The sequence below is a fragment of the Cydia amplana genome, chromosome 25 (assembly GCF_948474715.1).
Source record: "Cydia amplana chromosome 25, ilCydAmpl1.1, whole genome shotgun sequence".
NCBI classification, from domain to species: Eukaryota; Metazoa; Arthropoda; class Insecta; order Lepidoptera; family Tortricidae; genus Cydia; species Cydia amplana.
This window is the reverse complement of record NC_086093.1, coordinates 937,274-958,345: the sequence shown is the minus strand read 5'-3', so window position 1 is coordinate 958,345 and position 21,072 is coordinate 937,274. Positions and strand designations below refer to the sequence as shown.

The window sequence follows — 21,072 nt, the reverse complement described above, 5'->3', positions numbered from 1 at the left end:
TGTACGACAATAACATAGTACTGTCATCTCGCAGTGTACGCTGTGGATTCAGATGCTGAGGTTGCTGGGCAGCTAGGGAAGCGTTAGGGGCACACTTGGACAAGGACTTAGGGGCAAGGTGGGTGTTGTGTGTAATGTGTGTGCAATAATAAACTGACTTCCTTCGGAGTGTATGTTGTTGATTCATATGCCGAAGTGGCTGGGGCAGCTAGGGAAGCGTTAGGGGCACACTTGGACAAGGACTTAGAGGCAAGGTGGGTGTTATGTGTACAGTCGCCATCAGATATATCGGAGCGGCCAAGGCGCTCAGAATTATCAGAACACGTACGTCTCTATTGTCAAGGGGTTAGAGTCGTGTTCAGATATTTTTTAGCACCTTGGCCGCTTCTATATATCTGATGGCGACTGTAATCAAGGTGGGTGTTATATGTACGACAGTATCAGAGTACTGACATCTCGGAGTAGTCGGAGTGTATGCTGTTGATTCAAATACCGAAGTGGCTGGGGCAGTTAGGGAAGCTACTATATGAATGAAAAGTGTTAGGGGCACATGTGGATTAGGGACTAGGGGCAAGGCAGAATACTTTATGAATGAAAAGTGTTAGGGGCACATGTGGATTAGGGACTAGGGGCAAGGCAGAATACTTTATGAATGAAAAGTGTTAGGGGCACATGTGGATTAGGGACTAGGGGCAAGGCAGAATACTTTATGAATGAAAAGTGTTAGGGGCACATGTGGATTAGGGACTAGGGGCAAGGCAGAATACTTTATGAATGAAAAGTGTTAGGGGCACATGTGGATTAGGGACTAGGGGCAAGGCAGAATACTTTATGAATGAAAAGTGTTAGGGGCACATGTGGATTAGGGACTAGGGGCAAGGCAGAATACTTTATGAATGAAAAGTGTTAGGAGCACATGTGGATTAGGGACTAGGGGCAAGGCAGAATACTTTATGAATGAAAAGTGTTAGGGGCACATGTGGATTAGGGACTAGGGGCAAGGCAGAATACTTTATGAATGAAAAGTGTTAGGGACACATGTGGATTAGGGACTAGGGGCAAGGCAGAATACTTTATGAATGAAAAGTGTTAGGGGTACATGTGGATTAGGGACTAGGGGCAAGGCAGAATACTTTATGAATGAAAAGTGTTAGGGGCACATGTGGATTAGGGACTAGGGGCAAGGCAGAATACTTTATGAATGAAAAGTGTTAGGAGCACATGTGGATTAGGGACTAGGGGCAAGGCAGAATACTTGAGATTCCGGTGCCGTTAAAAGATGTAATCGTCTTACGGTAGATGTCGCTATACGCAAAGGCGTGTATGCATAAAGGAATGAATGGAGGGATTTGCGAGGTCCTGGTAGTAGGCTTCCGTAGCTCAATTGGTTAAGAGCGACACACGGATTGTGGAAGATGCGGGTTCAAGTCCTGTCAAAAAAAAAATTGAAGGTAGAATACTTTATGAATGAAAAATGTTAGGGGCACAGGACTAGGGGCAAAGCAGAAAAGTGTGACCTCGAAGTGTCTTGACTTTTTTCAGATTTGCAGAATGTTTCTTATTGGCCGTATACTCACCCGCACACACGGACAAGCCGCCAGACGTGTGTGTGTGCGTGTCGGCATTACTGGAGATGTTGCTCGGCGGGGTGCGGAGCGCGGAGGGGTTTAAGGAAATACGGCTGAGAGAGGAGCCGCTACCAGTCAAGTGAGTCTGTCCCTTTCTAACTATAAGCTTGTAAAATATTACTGTCTCTACAAGCACAGATAAGCCGCCAGACGTGTGTGTGTGCGTATCGGCATAACTATACGTTTTTGTCTTTTACTCAGTAGCAAAGTTTGTTTAAACAAACTTCAAGGGTTTCAAGGCCAGAGGGTTAATCCTCTTGTTTGAAACCCTCGCAACGCTCGTGGTTCAGTTTTAGAATTTTTCGTCATCAGATTTTTGGCGCGAAGCGTAAATGTGACGTTTAAGCTTCCGATGTAGCTCACAAGATGGCAGTACCTGCTATGCACAAGAAAACGTAAATGACATGTTACGCAATTTACATGTTTATGTTTCCGATTCAGACCACAAGATGGCAGACCCTCGCACGGCCCAGCACGAGGGGTTGATCAACAACTTTGTCTTTTTTAAAATATTATTTTTATTATTATTCTCTTTATTTACTTGAACTCTCTAGGCTAGGTGATTTATAATATGAATATAAAAGTAAAATATAAAAACACTTACAAAACAATAAAAAATACATATAAACACATTATAAAAAACCTAACCTAGGGTGCCGCCAGCAGCGGGGCAAGGCCCAAGCTGCCGGTGGTCAGGGCCGCAGAGAGAGGAACCGGCGGACTATCCGCGCCGTGTCCAAGATCACCGCCTTCTGCATCTGGCCCTTGATCCAACCACCTAGCGAGAGTCTCTCAAGATGTTGGTCGAGACTCTTCGTTATTAGACCGTTCGCTGAAACAACTATCGGGACAATGATCGTCGAATCAACATCCCACATGGCGGTTATCTCGTGAGCCAAGTCTAGGTACTTACTGGACTTGTCCTTCTCGGCTTTCACGAGATTCTCATCATGGGGGATGGTGATGTCAACGAGCACGGCCCGGCGTTGCGCTCGATCTATTATCACAATGTCAGGCTTATTGGCTACAATAGTCCTGTCAGTGATGATAGATCGATCCCAATAGAGCGTGGCACGACCATTCTCGAGAACAGGCGCAGGTAAGTACTTGTAGTACGGTACTTCGCGGTCCACAAGGCCGTATAGAAGAGCAAGCTGCTGGTGAATAATCCTGGCTACGAGATTATGTCTGTGCAAGTACTCGCCGTTAGCAAGATGAGAACAACCGGAAATGATATGCCTGAGTGACTCTCCGGGACGGCGGCATGCCCGACAAATGTCGACCGTACCGTCCTTCAGGATATATTTCCGATAGTTGTTCGTCATCATTACTTCGTCCGCAATTGCACAGGCAAAACCCTCGGTTTCTCCGAAGAGGTCCCCGAATCGTAACCAGTTCACCGACGCGAGCAGGTCCACATCAGGTCCCGTGAGGGCCTTGTAGAACCGCCCGTGTAGCACCTTACTCTCCCATGCCGCCTTGCGATCCGCAGTACTTAGTACCACAGGTTTGCGCCAGTTCTCGTTTGCCAAGGAGAGCGGCGTGAGGTTCCTGTCTACTGCCACCACATCACGATGCATCCCACACTCGTTGTTAAGGAAATAATTCCTGAGATTGTACACCTCGCGGTTGTGGAGATCCTTGGCGTTTAGGAAGCCTCGGCCTCCACATTTCCGTGGGATGTACAATCTCATAACTGACGAGCGTGGGTGTAGCATGCGATGTGCGGTGAGCAGTGATCGGACCCTCCGATCCAGGGCGTCCAGCTCGGTCTGAGTCCACCTTAGTATGCCAAAGGAGTATGTGAGTAGGGGCATTACCCAGGCGTTGAAGGCGCGCACTTTGTTGCCTCCTGACAAAAGACTGTTAAGGACTTTTGTGAGCCGACTGAAAAAGCGCTCCTTCACCGACCGTCTAATACCCTCGTCCTCAATACCCAACGACTGTGACATACCAAGGTATTTATAGGTTTCTGATTCAGAGATAGATCTGAAAGCCATTGTCTCAGAGAGTTGTAAATTTGTTGAATTTACAACCCTCCCCCGCTCTACATGTATAACCGCACATTTATCGACACCAAACTCCATGTTGATGGCACTACTGAAGACTTCGGTAGTTTTCAGTAGGTCCAACAAGTCTTGGTTATTTGGTGCAAATAATTTGAGGTCATCCATGTACAGAAGGTGAGAAATGACTTCACCCTCTCTCCGAAGCCGGCAACCTAGTCCCAAATCTTTCAGCAGAGTGCTGAGGGGATTCAGAGCTAGGCAGAACCACAGGGGACTCAGACTGTCACCCTGAAAGATTCCTCGCTCAATCCTTATAAAATCCTGCGGACCAGAGCGGTCATTCCCGCCTCCTGGTTGACGAAGGACTGTGGTCCACCGCCCCATACACGCGCTTAGGAAGGCTCTCAAAGTTGCATCAACTTTATACAGCTCTAAGACCCTCCCCAGCCATGAATGAGGCACCGAATCATAGGCCTTCTTGTAGTCAATCCAAGCGGCTGAGAGGGCCCCCTTGTTCCGCCGGATTTGTTGGCATATGGTCATGTCTATGAGGAGGAGCTCTTTAGTACCACGGGACCCAACCCTACATCCATTTTGAGCGGAAGCCAAAATATTATTTGCGACAATGTGCGCGTTGATTTTTGCTCTCAAAATGGATGTAAGGAGCTTGTAGAGTGTAGGCAAGCATGTGATGGGTCTGTAGTTTTTTGCTTCCGTGGTACTACCGGACTTGAAGAGCAGGAAGGTGACACCAGTTGTTAAGGAAGGTGGGAGAGAACCAAGCTCGAGGGCTTGTTGAAATTGTGCTGCCAAGCAGGAGTGCGAGCATCGGAACCTATTATTATTATTATTATTATTTTAATATTATATTTGTGCAGGGAGGAACCAGGGTCGAGATTACTGACGCTCAGCAAAACGTTCCAAGGCACGTTCGGGAGCTACACCGCGACGAGAGGACGGACACGCACTCGAGGCAATTCCAGTACTGCAAGATCAGGTCAATAAAAAAAAAATCGATTTAGTATACGGCTCACAAAGCCACAAGCATAGAGAATAAGTAAGCATAGTGCTCACTCCATACATCAGTTTTCTTACCAAAGCGCTTATTATTTCCGTAGTCGACATCTAGCGTTAAATAGCGAATTTATCAGTACCTACCGCTACTTGACAATAGATGTCGCGACGAACGACAAGTCACAACAATCACAACTCAACAATTTGCAGCTAATATTATAACCGGATTAACCGGGATTCTATTTTCAACTCCTTCCGCTTGTAATATTAGTTGCAAAATTGTTGAGCAATACACTTTTCCTCAGTCGCAACACTCGTGACATCTAGTGTCAAGTAGCGGTACTATTAAATTCGTTATTTGACGCTAGACGTCGACTACGAAAATAATAAGCGTATTGTTAACAAAACTGATGTATGGAGTGAGTATTCTATGCCAACTTATTTCTCTATGGCACTAGTATGTAAATTTATAGCCAAAAATTACATTTTGTTTTCAGATGCTAACGATTCGGCGATTGACGTTCAAATAACGATCGATAGTATACTGCAAACGCTGTTCGATTTCGCTAAGGTAGGTACTTTTTTTTGTTGTTATTCTGACCATAGAGAAATAAGTAAGGATAGAGTGCTCACTCCATACATCAGTTCTCTTACCAAAACGCGGGTTATTTCGTAGTCGCCATCTAACGTCAAGTAGTGGATTTATCAGTACCGCTACTTGACACCAGATGTCACGAGTGTCGCGACTGACGAAAAGTGTATTGCTCAACAATTTACAACTAATATATTAATAATAAATAAATAAATAAATAAAATGTTATTTGTTTAGGTATAAACCCATTACATTTTACAATAATACAATAAAATTAAAGCTAGGTATACAAAATCTAAAACTAAACAAGTAGGTAGCTACTAATTATTAGGTGCGGCTGACATCTGCACACAACCTGCTACTGTATGAGCAGACAGTAGCAGGTTGTGTACACTACATTAACAATACTGTTCGTCGATTCACTCACTCTCCCGACAAACGACCAGTGCCTTTTAAGCTTTGGTTTCCTCCGATAGCGGTGCCGTCATATAGCGGCCGTCTCCATACAAATACTACGACATCCATATTTAGACGTATTATTTAGTATGGAGACGGCCGCTATATGACGGCACCGCTATCCTAGGAAAACCGATCTTACGCATTATAGCGTAAAAGTCATCTACTCTGTTCTCGGCGAACATACCAGACGCACTACACCGCCACGGTAGCCGTAACATTGCACGAAACGCGTATATTAGAAGCCGAAGGAGTTGAAAATGGAGTTCCGGTTAATCCGGTTATAATATTAGCTGAAAATTGTTAAGCAATAGAGTTTTCGATCGTCGCGACATCTATTGTCAACTAGCAGTACTGATAAATCCGCTACTTGACGCTAGATGTCGACTACGAAAATAATAATCGTTTTGCTAAGAATACTTATGTTTGGAGTGACCACTCTATGCTTACTTATTTCTCTATGCTAAGGTCCCATTAATAAGGTAGAAGTGTAATGTAAATGTATGTATATATATAGGGCCTAAAAATCGGTTTTCCTAGGATAGCGGTGCCGTCATATAGCGGCCGTCTCCATACTAAATAATACGGCTAAATATGGATGTCGTAGTATTTGTATGGAGACGGCCGCTATATGACGGCCCCGCTTTCGGAGGAAACCAAAGCTTTAGTTGCTTAGTATTAATCTCCTGAGACTAAATGTACATTATAATGTGCAATCTAATTTGAACCTTTCGTGAACCAAGTAAAGTTGCATTTCTTATGTTTCATTGCTTTTTAAAACAAACTAAATTCGTTCTAATTTACTTATAGAATAAGGTTCGATTTAAAAAATTGAAAACTTTATATGGTGGGTCTTACGAGGTTAAATGATTTTTTACAAGCTTTTATTTAGTTTCACCTGACCCGTTGTCTGTCTGTCGGTCTGTAATCAAATCTTGCAAGTTAAATTTGATCCACTTCCCGGTTTCCGATGAAGCTGAAAATTTGCATACACATGTAAGTCGGGTGACAATGCAATATTATGGTACCATCGAGCTGATCTGATGATGGAGACAGGAGGTGGCCATAGGAACTCTGTGATGAAACAACGCAACCTAATTGTGTTTGGGGTTTTTAAAAATGTCTCGATGAGTATTAGTTGCCTGTGGAAAGAAAAGTACAGTCAGCGATAAAAGCTTGTACCAAAAATGAAATTTTTGTCAAAAACTTATTAAATTGATATCTTTTTCATATTTTTCAGACATCAACCGTTGCAGCTCGTTCACTACTCATAGAAATTCTACGCTCCGTTTTATCTAACACCAAATTCGATTTGACAGCTACACTAGTCCCACTGTTGGGCACATTGCTGGGCAGAGAGCCCACGGATCTGACACCTTTGTATATAGATGTGTGCAGAGTGCTAGAGGGGAAAGTAGGGTAAGTAGGACCCTGTTAGAGTCTATGCGGAAATAGAAGAGTCGTGGAGTGTATGAGGCCCAATACATTCCACGACTCTTCCCTTTCCGAACAGACTCTAGTAATATGATAGTTGATTGGCCACTACCCGATCATCGTGCTTTTATACCAATTTTATACTAAAATATTTATAAAGTGGATGTTTTTCGACATATGTACTACATTTTACACCTTTATTAACTCAATAAAGATAAAGATAGATAAAAGGTTTATTCAAGTAGGCATAATTACAATGCACTTATGAACGTCAAATAAAGCTAGGTAGACCGGCTCCAACCCCCCTCAATTGGAGGAGGGTATCCCAATATGGGACCGGCAACAAACTCGGCGGGACACACCTTTTCAAAAAAAATTACATCTTATAATTAACATGCATTACGAGAAAATAAGGAAAAAGAAATACAATTTAAATTACTATAGAATTCATGCAATTATACACATAAGGTGTAATAGAAATTAGATTTAAAAATATATACATATGTACATGGAATCATACAAATACGTTCGGAAAACATATCAAATTCTTACAAAATGAAAAAAAATATATCTTATCTTTATTTTGCGAGAGAAACCAATTTATTTTTAAACTTTTTTGCTTATCATTTAAGTTGAAACTCTAGGTCCATGGGGTCCCAGCGCGCATAAGTTGTTCGCAGAAATCGCGAAGCGTCTGGTTGACGTAACTGGTGACCGAAGAGTTGGCAGCTACCTCGCACAACGTATCAGCATTGCGATACAGCGAGGAAATGTCGCCAGCATCCTTGGTACAATGCCTCAAGGGCCCATTTTAGATTTAAGCTAGTTTTTAATTTCTTTTAGTAATACACTGTATATATCTTGTTTGTAATGATTATTAAATCATAGAGAAAAAAATACATAGAGTGCTCACTCCATACATCACTTTTAGTACCAAAAAGACTATTAGCATCTAGCATCGAGTAGCGGAACTATCAGTACTGCTACTTGACAATAGATGTAGCACCGACCGGAAAGTCTTATGCTGTTGAGATAAGACTTTCCGGTCGGTGCTACATCTATTGTCAAGTAGCAGTACTGATAGTTCTGCTACTCGATGCTAGATGTAGACACTGAAATTAATAGTCTGAACTGATGTATGGAGTGAGCACTCTATGTATTTTTTTCTCTATGATTAAATTTAATGGATATTTTATTTCAGTCTTCTGGCCCCATTGGAGAGGCTCCGGGCCCTTACAACGGGCTCTGAGGGCGCTGCGCTTACAAGGCTTTTGTATGAAGAGGTCGCTATGAGGTGTTTGGGAGACTCCATGTTCCGACTAGGGTAAGTAAAATAACCTGTCAAATTATATGACACACTACCTATAAATTGAATTGTATGCATGTTTAACAAATAATTTAACAATATGCTATCTATATTATTAATAATTTTATATTTTTTGTACTGTGACCTATAACTTTCATGTTTGGCAATCTGCTGTAAATGTAAGTTGGTTAAATAAATAAAATAATAATATATAATTTGATTCAAATCTTTTGATTTGAGACGACCGGTCTTTCCTAGTGGGTAGTGACCCTGCCTGCTGGTCCTGGGTTCTAATCCCGGTAAGGGCATTTATTTGTGTGATGAACATTAATATTTGTTCCGGAGTCATGGATGTTTTCTATGTATATAAGTATGTATTTATCTATATAAGTATGGACGTCACCTAGTACCCATAGTACAAGCTTTGCTTAGTTTGGGGCTAGGTTGATCTGTGTAAGATGTCCCCCAATATTTATTTATTTATTAACTGAATATTGTTTACACTCATCATCTTCCTCGCGTTGTCCCGGCATTTTGCCCCGGCTCATGTGAGCCTGGGGTCCGCTTGGCAACTAATCACAAGATTTGGCGTAGGCACTAATTTTTACGGAAGCGACTGCCATATCTGACCCAGAGGGTAAACTAGGCCTTATTGGGATTAGTCCGGTGTTCTCACGATGTTTTCCTTCACTGAAAAGCGACTGGTAAATATCAAATGATATTTCGTACATAAGTTCCGAAAAACTCATTGGTAAAAGCCGGGGTTTGAACCCACGACCTCCGGATTGCAAGTCGCACGCTCTTACCGCTAGGCCTCCAGCGCTTACGAGGCATTTTATATTTATATTTACAGACAACCAGAGGACATCCAAGATGTGGTTATGAATGAGACATCGACGTTTTCCATTGAAGGTAAACGTTTTTCATTCCTCATTTTCTTAAGAATCCACTTTTTGTTTAGGTAATAAGACTTATATTGTGTACCATACCTATAGTTTATAATTAAGTGAATAAGTAATAAATAATTAATATTGTCCTTTGCTGCCTGAAACACAGGGAATCCTAGTTCAGGCATTTGTAAATCACTTGTCTTTATAAATTATTAGTCTTTAAGAGCAACCACTGTAAAGATAAAGATAAGATAAAAGATAGTTTATTCAAGTAGGCATAATTACAATGCGCTTATGAACGTCAAATAAAGCTAGGTAGACCGGCTCCAACCCTACACCTCTGCCCCGAGAAGATTTAAATCCCCCCTCAATTGGAGGAGGGTATCCCAATATGGGACCGGCAACAAACTCGGCGGGACACATCTTTTCAAAAATAATTACATCTTATAATTAACATGCATTACGAGAAAATAAGGGAAAAAATACAATTTAAATTACTATAGAATTCATGCAATTATACACATAAGGTGTAATAGAAATTTGATTTAGAAAATATACATATGTACATGGAATCATACAAAATCGTAGCTCTTTCAGAAAACATATCAAATTCTTACAAAAGGAAAAGAAAATAAAGTTATTAAAAGAAATGGGAAAACATATTATATAAATCTGATTGATTATTATTAATTACCAACATATAATATTTGATGTGCTTTCCTGCTTACCTGAGCTGTGTCACCTATAACTCTATACATAATACAATGTTTTTAATTGCTACTACTTTTTATTAGTTAGTTTCTGGTTTGGACCATGCATGTTTGTCTGTCAAGTAGTCCTCGACTCTGTAATAAGCTTTTAACATCAATGACTTTTTTAAGTAATTCTTAAGAGCTGGAAAGGGTAATCTTAAAGCATCCTCAGGTAACTTGTTATAAAAATGAATGCATTGCCCAACGAATGACTTTTGTACTTTACGGACACGAAACTTTCTGATAGCAAGCTTATTTCTATTTCTAGTGTTAAAGTTATGGACATCAGAATTCTTAGTGAAGGAGTCTAGATTCTTAATAACATAAATAATACTATCATATATGTATTGGGAAGCTACAGTTAAAATATTAATTTCTTTGAAAAGTTCTCTTAATGATTCACGCGCTCTTAAGTTATATATAGAACGAATGGCTCTCTTTTGTAAGACAAATATAGTCTGTATGTCAGCTGCTTTGCCCCAAACCAGAATACCATATGACATTACACTATGAAAATAACTATAATAAACAAGGCGAGCTGTTGTACTATACTTTTCTCAATAAATTATTTGTATTTGTATTTGAAAGTGTCTGTTTCGACCATAGAGAAATATAAATAAAGAAAGAGTGGTAACTCCATACATCAGTTTTCTTACCAAAACGCGAGTCGTAGTCGACATCTAGCGTCAAGTAGCGGACATTACCAGTACTGCTAGTTAACAATAGATGTCGCGGCGAACGAAAACTCTAATGCTCGACAATTTTCGACCATAAGGAAAAATAAATAAAAGCTAAAGAAATTCTACTTTCAGATCTGAAAGACGCTTTTGGAAAGTTGTCAAACTGGGACGATCTTAGCCTGCAACAGCGGAGAGCGATCAGGGGCACCCTTCCCCCCCTCTGGACCGACAGGAGAGATTTTATTACTTTACTGGACTTCTATCAAGGTATACTCAAATTATAATCCATACCAGGCGTGGCTCACTCCGCGATTTCGTCGCTTTGCTACAGGTAGCTAAAAGTACATCCGTTCCACACCAATTTTGGGGAAAGCTATAAGCCGCGCGTGGCGCTGTCGCCACCTAGCGGCCATATCTGTGCTGATCGTAACAGACGCGTTTTGTTAGAGAGTGAGTCTTCTGTACTTAGTACTATTATTTATTATGTGTCCATACTCATCATCTTCCTCGCGTTGTCCCGGCATTTTGCCACGGCTCATGGGAGCCTGGGGTCCGCTTGGCAACTAATCCCAGTAATTGGCGTGGGCACTAGTTTTTACGAAAGCGACTGCCATCTGACCTTCCAACCCAGAGGGTAAACTAGGCCCGTATTGGGATTAGTCCGGTTTCCTCACGATGTTTTCCTTCACCGAAAAGCGACTGGTAAATATCAAATGATATTTCGTACATAAGTTCCGAAAAACTCATTGGTACGAGCCGGGGTTCGAACCCGCGACCTCCGGATTGCAAGTCGCACGCTCTTACCGCTAGGCCACCAGCGCTTCATTATGTGTCCATACTAATATTATAAATGCAAAAATGTGTGTCTGTCTGTTACCTCTTCACGCTTAAACTGCTGAACCTATTTAGTTAGAGATAGATTGAGTCCCGGGGAAGGACATAGGGTAGATTTTATCCCAGAGATCATCTTTTAAGGGGATGAAAAAGGGGGGTGGAAGTTTGTGTGGGGAATCGATAAAAACAGATTGGATAAAAAAAGCTACCCAAATTATTAACTCCACGCAAACGAAGTCACGGGCAAAAGCTAGTAACTTATAAAACATTCGCTTTATATATATACTCACAGAAATCGCAAAGCCTAAATAAACAATTGAAGCTAGGAAATGTGAAACATATTCGTCAAATGTGATAGAGATCCATTTTAAAATTATATTTGGACTCTGATTTTAGGCCTTTTCGCAGCAGAAGTTGCTAAGCGGGCAACGTCCATAATTACCTTGACACGCTCTTGTTCTCTTAACGATAAAGTCGCGTCAAGATCATTTTGAACACCCCGCCCGCTTGGCAACTTCTGCTGCCGACTGTACTATTTTGTTTCTAAAAACGTTCCAGTGCCTCAAAACGCGGAAGGTTGGTTTGACAAGATGGCCGCCGCGTGTAAACAACAAACTGTCAACTCTTGGCGCTGGCTGCGGAAAGCCGAGCAGTGGCCGCGGAGGCACTTCGAGATATCTGCTGTGAGTAAATACTAAGGATGTTGCGATATACGCATCCGCAACCGCGGAACTTCCGCATTATTTTCAACATCCGCATCCGCATCCGCATAAAATCGATGCGGATTTAATGCGGATGTGGAACAGGTCGGTACAGGAACGTCTTAGCATCGGCGTAAGTGCTAGACTGCTAGGTAATTTAGTCATTAACCAAAAAACCTATTAGAAATGAGCAGTCAAGCGTGAGTGGGACTTAATGTACGGAACCCTTGGAACGCGAGTGCGACTCGCAGTTGGCCGGTTTTTTGAAATAAAAATTACTAAAATGTAATATTTGACGTTTTTTATGGTACTATCTTGACATCCGCATCCGCGGATGTGAGCCTTTAAAAATCCGCATCCGCATCCGCGGATGTCAAAAAATCGGCATCCGCAACATCCCTGGTAAATACATTACTCTTATAGTTTAGTACAGTGGTTCCTAACCTGGGGGTAATTACCCCCGTGGGGGTAAAACTGGTATTTTACGGGGGTAAATAAGCTAACCTAATATAACAAAACAACAAACGTGGGTACACGTTTTATTTTTTATTACCATTGGGAGGAGGGGTAAAATCAGGTTCCCTAGTTAGTCATAGGGGTAACCGGACTGAAAAGGTTAGGAACCACTGGTTTAGTAGTTAGGAGTTATATTTATATATGTACTAGCGACCCGCCCCGGCTTCGCACGGGTTAACAAATTATACATAAACCTTCCTCTTGAATCATTCTATCTATTTAAAAAAACCGCATCAAAATCCGTTGCGTAGTTTTAAAGATCTAAGCATACAGACAGACAGACAGGGAAGCGACTTTGTTTTATACTATGTAGTGATAATAGGGGTTATTACTGCAATGTCCTGCCACCAGAGTGCAGCACAAGCACCCTAAACCATGAAGTAACTTATACACACGGCGAATATTACGCGAAACTCTGCGTAGGGGGCGCCACTCCCACAATCAGTCACAATCTAAGGGTCTACCGCAAACTCTATCACTCTTGCATATTCGAGCGATAAAGAGGCGTATAACTGAGTTTCGATTTCGCGTTTCCCGGTAGGCCCCTTGTAAACAAACCGCCTTGATGTATCAATGTCATATTTGATTGTCTGTGAAAACTTGTCAAAAAACAGTTTAAGGCACAGTATGTATAAGTTACTCTATGGTTTACGATGGGTGCTAGTGCTGCACTCTGGCGGCAGAGCATTGCAGTGATACTCCCTACTGGCAGGCGTGTCTCCGCGATTTCGTCGCTTTGCTACAGGTAGCTAAAAGTACATCCGTTCGGCCCCAATTTTGGGGAAAGCCATAAGCCGCGCGTGGCGCTGTCGCCACCTAGCGGCCATATCTGTGCTGATCGTAACAGACGCGTTTTGTTAGAGAGTGAGTCTTCTGTACATAGTACTATTATTTATTCTGCGCTATTGGTTCCGTTTAGATATTTTATCCTCACTAAAAATAGGATCGATTGAGACACGAAATAATTCAAAATTTGTTCTTACAGATAACAGAAGCGTTGTCATGGCAACACGACCCTACCGAAACTATGCCCTCACAACTTTTCAAGACTTCCGACTGTCTCGCGGAATGTGCGGCCAGGCTCATGATCAGGTAATAATTTATTATAACTTAAAATATAAACTATAAGAAAAGTGCCTAAAGTGATGTGAATGTGAGGAGTGTACTGGAGTATGGTTCCCCTATATGGACCCCGCATTACTCTGTACACAGCTCCGCTATAGAAGCGGTACAGAAGCAATTTTTGAAAGTTCTTGCGTTTAGATTTAAACTGGGACGTACATACAGATCGTATACTAGTCGACTAATCAAGTTCAATATCCCCACACTAGAAGCTCGTCGTAAGATGTATGACTTTTTGAATTTATATAAAATTATACACTCAAAAATTGACTCTGCTGCACTATTATCATCCATTACCTTTAACACACCTAGATTTAGAGGTCGTAACACTAAACTTTTCGCACTTAGAGTGTACAAAAACAACACTTCCTTCTATAATCCAATTACAAGAATGTGCCGCCAATATAACGATTTAACAGCCGGTGATCATCGCGGTAGGGGCATTGATATTTTTGACCCTCACATCGCTAGGTTTAGGAAGTGCTTGGCTGGCGTCCTCTTCTCCTCTTCTCCCACTAAACTGATGACATCTGCCTTAATCCTCTAAGTTTGTTTCATCTGTGATGTTTAATAGTCTTTATATGTAAAGTTCGTTACTCGTTATATTGTAATGTTTAGATAGTTTTTTCTTCTCTGATATTTTTCACTGTAGCTATAATATGGTGTTAATTAGTTTGTAATATTTCCGCTAAATTGTAAAACATGCTGTGTACACTTGTTTTGGATCTCGTGCTAGATTTAAGCCATAATGTACAATTGTATTACCCATGATATTGTACGATGTCTGTTTAGTGTACCTAATAAAGTAAAATAAAATAAAATAGAATAAAAAAAAACTAATTAAAATATTAATTTCATTTGTTCTAATAGGTACTTCTAATAACTCATGATGTGTTATAGGCGTTCTAAAATTGAAGCGCTTACCTTGTGACAAATCGCGATTTCCAGGTTGGTCCCATAGTAAAAGTGGTTCAGTCTTCTTCCTCTTTAATTTGTATTTTTCATCTGAAATGTTAGTAGTAAAACCCTATGTATACAAACGAGCGCAAACGTACTGTAATTTGTCATAAATAATGTAGGTAATATTCTCCGACCGTCCTTAGTCTGGGACCGGTCTGAAAACCAGCGCCGGGCACCTAGGCCCGGCACCACTGACAATCCAACCTCTAGACTGAGCTTAGGCCAATTCTTTCATGAAACCGATGCTGCCAAAAATACGGGGGTGCGGGGGGACGAGGTGAGCGAATCCCGTGCCGTGATTGGTCCGTTCAAAGACACGGACCAATCACGGCACGGGATTGACTCGAAGATGGAGTAACGCTACCGTATGTGTGGCAGAGGGGGTAGCGCGACTATGCTATGTCTAGAGGTTGGATTGTCTGTGCCCGGCACACGCTGAGACTGGAACCCTTTGCCTAATACAAACATCTTCTCACTTTTTTTTTGTATATGATAACAACTGTTTTATTTTATTATGTAAGTAATTCTAACTCTATTTTATTTTCATGTATGTGGCAATAAACAATTCTTAATCTTATTCTTTTGCCACGGCTCATGGGAGCCTGGGGTCCGCTTGGCTAGTTTTTACGAAAGCGACTGCCATCTGACCTACCAACCCAGAGGGTAAACTAAGCCCTTATTGGGATTAGTTCGGTTTCCTCACGATGTTTTCCTTCACCGAAAAGCGACTGGTAAATATCAAATGATATTTCGTACATAAGTTCCGAAATACTCATTGGTACGAGCCGGGGTTCGAACTCGCGACCTCCGGATTGCAAGTCGCACGCTCTTACCCCTAAGCCAAAGCACCCTGTATATGTAAAACTATTCGGGCTGACGCTAAATAATAGTACCAAATATTTCCTTACAGATCGTCATATTACAACTCGCTCCAACTTAGCGAAAGAGATGACAAGACAAGCAAGCTGTCCCGCTCGCACGAGTTGAGATGGTGCATGCGAGCGAACGAGATGGGCATACCGAACGTAGCGCTACAATGTGTCGAGAGAAACGTAGAGTGAGTATAGTAGATGGGTTATTCCCACTAGTTACCACCAAGTTGTTACCAGTGGTAACTACTGGGAATCATTTTTCCCAGTAGTTACCACCAACTCGGTTTAGTGGTAACTACTGGGAATTTTTAACTATATTCCCACTAGTTAAAAATTCCCAGTAGTTACCACTAACCCGTAGATTTGTTAACCAAGGGATGAAAGGTACTCATTTCTGACGAGGTAGTTTCAATAGTCCGAGGCTGAAATGTTGTCTTTCACCCGAGTTAAACACTGTACTTTCATTTCGAATACGAGGAAAGTAAAATGCATGTGTTTAAAAAAAACATGACTCAGTGGAAATTTTTATAGTAAATCTTGAGGGTACTTTCAATTAACAATTTAGGCAAAAGTATCGTTATTTATGTAATGGGGAGTTAAATATCAGAATGGAAATTGTAACAAATCCATTTAAACCCAACTTTCAATTGCTTATCGTTAAAAAAATCTAAATAGTCGTACTTGGAACGTAAAATGCTGTAGTGCAAAAACGTATCATTTTCTGCACACCTTTTAGAACAACAATGATTCTTTCAGAGCATGAGACATGAAATATAAATATTTTAGACATTTAGACACATTATCTTCAGTCACTGAATTTTTTTTATATATTTTGAATTGTGTTTGGTTTGAATTCATAATTACTTATTGCAGAGAGCTAAGTAAGGACGAGACGCTGACTTGGTTGAGACAGAAGCTACTAGCGCTCCGACAAACGGCGCTACAGCGGGAAAACCCGGAACTATTGCGGGACGTGCTGAAGAAAGCGGGTCAGTGTCATTAATTTACAAAATGTGATGTTATCTATGAAAAGGGACCTTATTGTCGATGGCGCTTACGCCATAGTTAACGATGCTCCGATATAAATACAATGCCGCGCGACACTATGCGGCGTAAGCGCCTTCGACAATAAGGTCCCTTTTCATAGATAATGCCCCAAATGTCTCTGTTTAGCCCAATGGTTGACTGGTAGAGAATGCCTCAAGGCGTTAAGTCCGCCATTTGTACTCTTTTTGTGTAAATTTGGGCAATAAAGTTTAATTAATAAGTAATAAATAAATTTATCGCCACTCGTTTCGAATTTGGGTGGATCAACTATTTCCTGTTGTTATTCTGTCCGGTCAGCCAAGAGACAATAGTAACATAGTTTGTTAGAAGACATTGTACACCGCCTTCTTCTGACACGCTTGGTAGACGACCCTCAATGGAAAGGGTTTATATCACAAAAAATCGTGTTTGGTGTATTTAAATGCCTAAAAATCAGGTTTTAAAGAGTGACCCAGGAAAACGTAACCATGGCAACGAGTGACAAGAAAAAGTTGATTCACCCAAATACAACAATAAACCGTTTGTCTAGATCTGCTATGCTATGATTCACCCATTTCCTCTTTTTCCGCACGTGTATCGTAAATATTCTTTTATTCTTTATTTCATTGTAGCCATGTTCATAATTCAGTAAGGTGTTACAAGTATAAAGCGGTAGGTACATGACACCCTGTAAGGGCACACAATATGATTATCCTTAAACTAAATAACTAATTAATAAGTGCTTGTGTGATCGCATGTTTTTTTTTCAGAAAAGTACACTCCGCAATACTCGACCGATCCTTTAGTGTGTATAGAAATGTACCATCTGATGCTACAGCTCCATAATGATCTAAACTGTAAGTACCTACACATCTACACTCGTTTTTACGTACAGGGGCCCGTTTCTCAGAAGCATGTAACTTGTAATACAACTTGTACTAACTGTAAGCATAGAGAAATATAGTAAGACAAGAGTGCTCACTCCATACATCAGTTAGACTATTAATTTCAGTGTCTACATCTAGCATCGAGTAGCGGAACTATCAGTACTGCTACTTGACAACAGATGTAGCACCGACCGGAAAGTCTTATCTCAACAGCATAAGACTTTCCGGTCGGTGCTACATCTATTGTCAAGTAGCAGTACTGATAGTTCCGCTACTCGATGCTAGATGCTAATAGTCTTTTTGGTACTAAAACTGATGTATGGAGTGAGCAATCTATGTATTTTTTTCTCTATGCTGTAAGTTACCAATAGTGGAAGAGCGGTATTCTCTTAATACAAGTATTTACAATACTTAAAAAGAGGTACCAGCCCAATTATGGAAAAATTGTATGCTACCAAAGAAATTTTTTTTTTTTAAATTGGAAGTCCCTTTCTAACAAAAGTTGTCAAAAAATGACATCCGCTTGTATTACAAGTAACAAGCTTTTGAGAAACGGGCCCCTGATCTAGTTTATAATTATTTTTCAACGTTTTTTTCACGGAAACGTACGAACGTATCTTGCTGTTTCAGTCAGTCTCGGTATAGAGAAATAAGTAAAGAAAGAGTGGTAACGCGAATTATTTCATAGTCGACATCTAGCGTCAAGTAGCGGACATTATCAGTAGCTAGTTGACGCTAGATGTCGACTACGAAATAACCCGCGTTTTAATAACAAAACTTCCGTGAGACACAGACATATTATATATTAAAAACGGGTCACTCGCGTATTTTAAGTCGAAATCGCTGGACATGGTTCAGTCCGTACCGAGGAGTGTCATCAGGAGCTTGCGTTTTGGTTAAAAACTGATGTATGGAGTGATCACTCTATGCTTAATTATTTATCTTATATCTATGTTAAAAGAAAGCTAATGAATACTGCACCAAACCACAGAATAAATAATAGTACTAAAGTACAGAAGACTCACTCTCTAACAAAACGCGTCTGTTACGATCAGCACAGATATGACCGCTAGGTGGCGACAGCGCCACGCGCGGCTTACGTCTAGCCACCAAAATTGGTGTGGAACGGATGTACTTTTAGCTACCTGTAGCAAAGCGACGAAATCGCGGAGTGAGACACGCCTGACCAAACTTAATGGTTCTCTACACCGTGTTTTTATTGAATTCCGTTAACTTTGGGGTATGGTTAAGTACGTTTAAGAAAACTAAACGGATTAGTTAATTTTCGAAAAAAAAATTTTTTCTTTTTTTACAAAAAAAAAAAGCTTAATAACTAATTAAATGTAGCATATAGCGTTGTTGTAACACGGGCTTTACATTTAACTCAACCAAACAATTGAAATCTGTGACATATCAATGTCATTTCGAACATCGATCGACCTATTGTACTTAAGTTTAGTAGCAAATGTATGAACTCATTCTAAACACATCAATATGTAAACCGGCCCTAAGGCAAGTGTACACGCTTGTAGAGGCCTTATAGGAAAAAATAAATTATTGATTATCTCCGAAATGGAGTTAATTAGAATATAGGTGTCTTTGAGAAAGTTACTTAATTTAAGCTCAGGAATGCACCCTTGAAATTAACGGAAATAAAAAAAAACACGGTGTATAGCCCAGTGGTGGACTGGTGCCTTAACCTCGTAAGACCCAAGGTCCTACTTGTAGGACTTATTCAGTACAATGAAATTTAAATAATACTCAATTGGAACAGAGTTGCGTTTGTTTTGTTTCGTTGAATTTTCAAACAAAATAAAATCAACTCTATTCCCTGCACTATAGGTTCAAATTTCAGTGGCAAATTTTAGATTTTAGCCTGTTACGATGTTAAGTCCGCCATTTTGTACACTTTTTTGTGCAATCTAGGTTAAATAAATAAATAAATACCATGTTTCAGCTCTGCAGCACCACGATTTGCAATCTATACTGGTGGCAGTTGGCCGGTCGTCCTCACAGGTTGACTGGAGCACGCGCTCCAAAGAGACAGTAAGCTCGGTGTTCGAAATAGCCGTGGGTCACTATGATAAAGCACTGGAAACAGGTGAGTCATAATGCACCAATTGTAGCTATCTCTGTTTGGCCCTATGGTTGACTGGTAGAGAACGCCATTTGGCATTAAGTTCGCCATTTGTACGTTGTTGTATATATTTTGTGCAATAAAGTTTAAATAAATAAATAATGAGGAGAACTTTACAGAATAGTGTATTGTGTGTGATGGGTGGTAAACAACAATTTACTAACGAGTGTGAATTGAAGCCCGAAGTTGAAGGCGAGGGCTTAATTAACACGAGTTCGTAATTCCTTTACCGCCCGTGGCACACACAATGTTTTTAGGGTTCTGTTCCCAAAGGGTAAAAACGGGACCCTATTACTAAGACACCGCTGTCCGTCCGTCCGTCCGTCCGTCCGTCTGTCACCAGGCTGTATCTCACGAACCGTGATAGCTAGACAGTTGAAATTCTCACAGATGATGTATTTCTGTTGCCGCTATAACAACAAATACTAAAAACAGAATAAAATAAAGATTTAAGTGGGGCTCCCATACAACAAACGTGATTTTTGACCGAAGTTAAGCAACGTCGGGCGGGGTCAGTACTTGGATGGGTGACCGTTTTTTTGCTTGTTTTGCTCTATTTTTTGTTGATGGTGCGGAACCCTCCGTGCGCGAGTCCGACTCGCACTTGGCCGGTTTTTCATTACACTTGTGAGGAAAAAAAAGAAAAAAAATACTGCCTAATATCGGACGTTTAAATGTAGGATTTACGGACCGTATCGCCTAGCAAGTGTGATGAAAAATACATTGGCATTACAAAAAAAAATATATTTAAAAAACGATTTAAAAAATTAGTTTTGAAAGCAAAATAACGTAAAAGATTGTATATGATTTATAATTCTAACATATTTGCTGTGACTTATTTTTCAAAAGTGATTTTTAATAAAAAGACATGTCAAGATCGCTTACCTTCTTTCTAATGCTAAAAAAAACATACTTTAACGTAAAAAAAATTGAAAAGTACGAGTTGTTTATTTGAACCAGGTACAACAGACACAGAAAGTGCTCTATCCAACATGTCTGCGGTGGTTTCTCGCGCGGCCGCTCTCAACACGTCCAGGACTGACATGTTGCTAGCTGTTCTGCTGAACAGGCTGAACGGGCTCCAAGGACAATTAGAATTGGAGACAACACGAGATTTACTACAGAAGGTAAGTTTCTGTAATAGTACTTTAAAAAATATTTATCTGTCTGAAGTATTTTTTATTTTTAACTAGCGACCCGCCCCGGCTTCGCATGGGTTAACAAATTATATATAAACCTTCCTCTTGAATCGCTGT

At 40.7% G+C, this 21,072-nt stretch overlaps 1 protein-coding gene and 1 long non-coding RNA gene across 2 annotated transcripts in view; both read left to right on the top strand.

Moving 5' to 3' along the window:
• The window catches only part of LOC134659854 (uncharacterized), a 50,136-nt gene that overhangs the window by 15,915 nt on the left and 13,149 nt on the right, over window positions 1–21,072 (top strand). Inside the window, exons 14-27 of the mRNA XM_063515562.1 lie at window positions 1,543–1,707; window positions 4,516–4,634; window positions 5,149–5,222; window positions 6,940–7,118; window positions 8,335–8,457; window positions 9,293–9,351; window positions 10,894–11,028; window positions 12,154–12,278; window positions 13,798–13,904; window positions 15,805–15,951; window positions 16,640–16,755; window positions 17,563–17,649; window positions 19,637–19,780; window positions 20,777–20,943. Coding sequence (XP_063371632.1) covers window positions 1,543–1,707; window positions 4,516–4,634; window positions 5,149–5,222; window positions 6,940–7,118; window positions 8,335–8,457; window positions 9,293–9,351; window positions 10,894–11,028; window positions 12,154–12,278; window positions 13,798–13,904; window positions 15,805–15,951; window positions 16,640–16,755; window positions 17,563–17,649; window positions 19,637–19,780; window positions 20,777–20,943 — 1,747 coding nt within the window. The remainder of the gene's footprint in view (window positions 1–1,542; window positions 1,708–4,515; window positions 4,635–5,148; window positions 5,223–6,939; window positions 7,119–8,334; window positions 8,458–9,292; window positions 9,352–10,893; window positions 11,029–12,153; window positions 12,279–13,797; window positions 13,905–15,804; window positions 15,952–16,639; window positions 16,756–17,562; window positions 17,650–19,636; window positions 19,781–20,776; window positions 20,944–21,072) is intronic.
• Window positions 67–4,634, top strand: LOC134659571 (uncharacterized). Its single transcript, XR_010097815.1, has 3 exons — window positions 67–118; window positions 1,543–1,707; window positions 4,516–4,634. It is a non-coding gene; the product is annotated as an uncharacterized LOC134659571 (long non-coding RNA).